At 44.6% G+C, this 5,844-nt stretch overlaps 1 protein-coding gene across 1 annotated transcript; it reads right to left on the bottom strand.

The window, feature by feature from the left end:
* Positions 1 to 948: 948 nt before the first annotated feature.
* On the bottom strand, positions 949 to 2,502 carry LOC110928132 (proline-rich extensin-like protein EPR1). Its single transcript, XM_022171316.1, has one exon. The coding sequence runs from the start codon at positions 2,500 to 2,502 to the stop codon at positions 949 to 951; it is 1,554 nt and encodes a 517-aa protein (XP_022027008.1).
* Positions 2,503 to 5,844: the final 3,342 nt, after the last annotated feature.

Here is a 5,844-nt window from a genome sequence, read left to right as displayed (position 1 = left end):
TAAGTTTGTGAAAGTTATTGTGAGGTAGAGTTTATGCAGGAGTCAAGTTGAGCCAGGTTAATCAATCCTGAGATCTAAGCTGAATGAGAGCCAGGTGACGATTTTGGTACAACCTCCTGAAGAGCTGATTTGGAGAAAGCCAGGTTTCCGATTCCTGTGGACTTTGAAGACAAAAGTGTGAAAGCCAGACAACGATCCTGAAGCTGATGATGCTGATGAACTTAAGGAATGCCAGCATATCGCAAGGGGGAGTCTGTTGATGTTGTTAGAAAGATTAAGCCCAGAGACTGATCAAGACTGAAGACTAGAAGACTCGACACGTGCGACTCGTCAACATCTGAGGGGGAGTCTGTTAGTGCATACATCTGTCGACTTCGTCTTGTATCAAGTCTTAGATTACATTGTATAGATCAGGGCACGATTTACGAGAAAATAGGAAGTGTTTTAGTGTATCTAGGCTGATTTCGCTCCTAGTAGCATGTGGATGTGATTTCGCCCGAAATCACTTATTGGTGATTCCGCTCCTGATGACATGTGTCATCTCGGGCGAAATCAGAAGCCTATATATAGGCAGCTCATGAGCGAAATCAGGTAATTGAAGTTCTTTTATTCCATACCGAACTGCTGCCGGTGTGAAGATTGCTTGTATTCTTGATTTTATTAATACAATCAGTAGTTAAAGTGAAGAATCAGCTGTTTCTAGCTGTGTTTCTTGTTTTCCGCACCTGAAACAGAGTAAAACTCCTCTGAACGACTCATTCAGGTCAGCATAACGATCCTACAGTACATCATATATCAGAATAAGATCATGGGGTTACATCACCCCAAAAAATACAATCTGTCTACACAAATCATGTACAAAAGTGTGGTCTTCCAAAAAGTCTTCGCAAGCTGGCCCAATCGCGACTTTCTCACCAAAATGATCTACCTGCACCAAACCATAAATATCTATGCTGATGGCGGAGGAGGAGGAGGAGGAGGAAGATGAGAGAAAAGCAACCGGCGCATGTGCACCCAATCCTCCTCTAGCGCATGAATGACGCGCAACAAATAGGCAATATGCTGCTCAGATGTAAGGAAACGAACATCCGAATCAGGGGGAAGCGGAAGGGGAGTGTGCGGTGCGGCAAAAGGAGTCTGATAGTGGCACGGAGGATGTGGAGGTCTCTCTAACTCCTGAATGCGACGACTCAGTGCGTCCTGCTGTAGCTGTAGAGAGATGAGTATGTCCTCTGTCGTGTACCCCACATGATAAGGGTGGTACGGGTCTGATAACGACATAACATTGGGCGAAGCCCACAGAAACGGCTCGCCCGAAGGTACGAAAGATGGTGCAGTGTGAGGGAACTGGGACATGAACGGAACTGATGACGATACAGGTGGAGCAAAAATAGGCGGCTGCCTCGATGAACCCTCCCCAGGACGAGGTGGCAGAATGTCCTGGAGGAATGTGATGGGAAGATCAGTGCGATGGACGTTAGAGGTGTGTGGGTGGAACAGTGGAATCTCAAAAGGTGCGGAAACAGGTGCTACAGGAGGAGTGACGGGTAGCACAAACGGTGGGTAGTCATCATCCTCGATCCACCCGTTACGGGTGTCAGCATAACGAGGATCAATATGAGAGGCAAACGGTGCATGGTCAACATGCACAGGGGCTGAAACAGGTACTACCGGTGCAATAATGGGTGCATCAATAACGGGAACATCAGAAACCAGTGGCAAATCGACGGGCGCAACAATGACGGGTGGTGCTATGTCTGGCATATTGACATGACCAGGCTCAGGTAAAGGGTCTGGCATATGTGCAACAGCTGGGGCCTCAATGGGGTCATAAGCAACGACCGGCTCCGGACCAACAGGAGCAGGCTCATCCGGTAAAAACTCAACCTCTGGCTCTGGGTCAACGTCGAGGGGAACGAGGGGCGCAACAGACATCGCCATGTCTGAGTCGGAATCAGAGGAATAGAGCTGTACGCCCTGGGCGTGCAGTGAAGCGGACGCTACAGACTCAAAGGAGTAAGGACCAAACGGATCAAAAGGAGCCTCCTCAATGGGAGCCTCGACTGGAGCAACAGGGTCAGCAATGGGCACATCAGCAGGAATCTCAGCCAAGGGAACAACAGGGTCGACAACAGGATCATCAGCAAAAGGGACATCGGCATCCATGAGGGCCACACCATCCTTGTCACCCTCCGGGGGACCCTCTAGGAACAAATCGATGTCATCATCAGCGAACTCATCATGAGGCAGATCCTCGAGAGGAACTGCGATAAGCGGTAGAGGAGCAGGGACCTGAAGAAGAGGTATGTCCCCATCGAGAGGGCCATCAGCAATAGGAATATCATCTCCAAAATTAGGAAGAGCAAACGGCTGGAAGTCATCCTCATCCGTGCTAGTAGTGTCTGACGTGTATACCTCACTCTCTGACAGAATCTCATTGTCTGACACGATCGCTATAGGATCCAAAGTGTCCGATACTCCAGTATTCGAAGATGATGGCATGGTGTCTGTAACATAACCACACATATGCACATATATCAACATGAAATCAAATAAACATGTAAGTCACAATAATGCAAGCAAGTAATCTTCCTAGTCTCCCCAGACTACCCCTCCCAGCCTCTCAGACTGAACTCCCTAGCCTCTCAGACTAACTCCCTGGTCTCTAAGACCAACCTCCTAGTCTCTAAGACTAAACCTCCCCAATCTCTAAGATTGAACCCCTCAGTCTCTAAGACTGAACCTCCCTCAGTCTCTATGACTGAGCCTCCCCAGCCTCTAAGGCTAAACTCCCCTCAATCTCTAAGACTGAAATATAATTTTTTTTTAAAAGTGTATTTGTGCCTTTTTGTTTGTAAAAATGTTTTGTACCCTGGATCTGGACGTTTAGTGTATGCAATGTAAAAATGTTTTTGTGGGAGCCCTAGTGATCATAGTCTAGACTCGAGAAAGAATCCTAGTTCGCTATGATCAAGGCTCTGATACCAAGCTATCACACCCTGGATTTTGCGGAAGTGTGGGTTTAATTTGGTGTGACTTCTTAATACCATAGCAACAATCATAACAATGCTATATGAAAATAAAACACATGATGATCATCCATTCATTAAATTTAAAGTTACCACAACATCATTATTTAAATTGTCGACACATAAAACAAGTTACAACCATGACATGATTAAAGCGTGTTCATATGACACAACAAAAGACTTAAATAAAAACGTGGTTTAAAGAGATGTAACCCGTCCAGGTAAGGGTTACACCTCCTAAACCTGGATGACATCGTTATTCACTACACAGCTTGACACAAGCGCACACTTCGCCAGATCCATTAATTTACTGAATACATGTAGTTTGAAAAATCAACAAAAGTTGAGCGAGTTCATGTAAAAGTGAGTATGTATAAACCTTCAAAGTATGAATAAAAGTCCCTGTTATGTAGCAATAAGGAAAAAGAGATCACCAATGGGTTGCAAAGTCACTGGTATGTGTGAAAAGGTGCAGGAAGACTCAAACCTAGCAAATTTGTTACCGGGCTTCGGCTGTAAGACACAGTCACCTCTATGGGCCGCCCCGGCCTCATGGGTGTGGGCTCGCTACACCCAAATAGATCTATCACTCATGTCCCTCGGTCCTAACAACGAGGATTGATGGCCTTAAGTGTTGTACCCACCCTTCACATGATCTAGTAGTAAAAACCCTCCCTAATCTAACCATACCATGTAATTAAATGTCTGTAATCATTGTGGCATGTATTTCTGTCACACCCCCCAAAATCCACCTGCGGAGTATCACCGCTTGGGAGCGTGACTGACCAGGATCAAGCCACCAATCATATTGAACATGTAATTAATATATAAAAGTAAATGCCATTCAACCACCAATATGAAAGGTGTTCCCAAAACATAAGTATATTATCACTGTTTAGCGGAAGCGTATAAATAAAACCCAACATAATAAAGTATGAAATGTCATAAAGTGTTTAACGAAACAATCACGATCCAAGCCCACAACGACCAGCTCCTCCCTGTGCAAGCTCCATGTATCTAACGACCTGCAAGGCATGTAACAGAGGATCAACAACTAGTTGAGCGAGTTCACAGAAAGTAAATGCGTAATAGTAAGTTCGTTTGTAACTTGTGGCTCTACTGAGCCGATAGTATGTTCTATTGGTGGGGGCTTCCCATGTTGTATATCCACTAGACTATTCGTAACCATAAGTGTTCTTCATAACCCGAGAACAGTAACACGTACAAGCTTTACGTAGGTTTTACGTAAGTATCCTTCACAAACCGAGGATAGGGGTACGCGGGGGTTTACGTAGGTTTTACGTAAGTGCCTGACACAACCGAGGCAGTAGTGAGTATAAGTTCACGTAGGTTTTACGTGAGTGTCCTTCGCAACCTGAGGACAGTGAGTAGTACAAGTATACGTAGGTTTTACGTATGCGTCCTGCACAACCGAGGACGATGGTAGGTAGTCTAGTAACAGTGTAAGTACGAATCCATTCAATCTCATTCCTTTAATCCCATTCCCAAGCCCTGGGAATCCCATGCCTTAGTAAAAGTGTGAACTCACCTTGATTTGCTCGGTATGTTATTGCTTCTAGGGTTAATTAAATGTCTAAGTCCGTTACACACGACCTAGGATACATTGCACATGATTCGAGGTAAGTGTTACATTCAATTAGGGTTTACAAGTCCTTGATATTCAAGCAATTGTGTTATGTGTGTTCATTGTGTACAGAATGATATGAGGAGATTGTTCACACATACAGGATCATACAGTTGCATTCAATAGTATACAATCATATACAGAATCATACAGTAAGCTTCAACACTGATGTTTGTCATAAGCATATATCATATGTGGAATTCTGACTAGTAGCATGCAAATCAGGGTAACAATCATGTTTAATCTACAAAGGTTGGACACAACAGCACAATAGAGGATCAGACAACACACAAGCAAAAGGTCAGACAACCTTCCTAGGCCAAAAACTCGGACCAAGGGTCTCCCCCCTTAAAAATTCGGACCCTGTGTGCTTTCTATACAAAATTCGGACAAGGGAAGGGGGTTTTGAGGCCATGAAACTCGGACAAGGGGACAAGGGTTCACAAGGTCGGACAGGGGAGTCCCCCTTCACAAAACTCGGACCCCTACTAGAGTTTAAAGGTCGGACAAAGGTGAGGGGGTAAAACTCGGACCCCTAACACCCCCTTTAAAGGTCGGACTCCATCCATTTCATCAATAAAGTTCGGACTACTCACATATCAAAAGTCGGATCCCTTATGTGCTTGTAAAAGTCGGACCAATGACTTCCCTATGCACAAGTTCGGACCAAACAAGTTTATTAAAGGTCGGACACATGCCCTAATCATTCAAAAAGGTCGGACTAGGCTCTCCTTATCAAAAATTCGGACTCTATGTATATGTTAATAAAGTTCGGAATATCATTCATAATAAAGCTCTGACAAACATATTAACCAAAAACCCTAATCCTGCTAATGGTGTGACGTTCAAACCGGTTGCATCTGGGGCTGCTCATGGTGTTCAAAGTTCTTTTAATGGTCAGAGTAGTAGCTCTACTCCTTTGTCTTATGCGGAATCGGTTGCAGCAAGGAGTGGTCAGAAAGTTAATTTTCATTCCTTAGAGAGTCCGGTTGTGCATGAAGGATGTGATATAGTGCTTCCCAAAGAATCTGTTCGAACCGTGCAAGAGAAGTTATCTAATACTATTTACGGGTATTTTTTGGGGGACCGGGTTGCATTCCCGGTTGTTGATTACTTTGTTAAAGTCCAGTGGAAGAAATATGGGTTGCAGAAGTCGATGATGAATGCTAA

Source organism: Helianthus annuus, chromosome 14 (assembly GCF_002127325.2).
Source record: "Helianthus annuus cultivar XRQ/B chromosome 14, HanXRQr2.0-SUNRISE, whole genome shotgun sequence".
Classification (NCBI taxonomy): Eukaryota; Viridiplantae; Streptophyta; class Magnoliopsida; order Asterales; family Asteraceae; genus Helianthus; species Helianthus annuus.
This window is presented reverse-complemented; position numbering and strand designations above follow the sequence as displayed.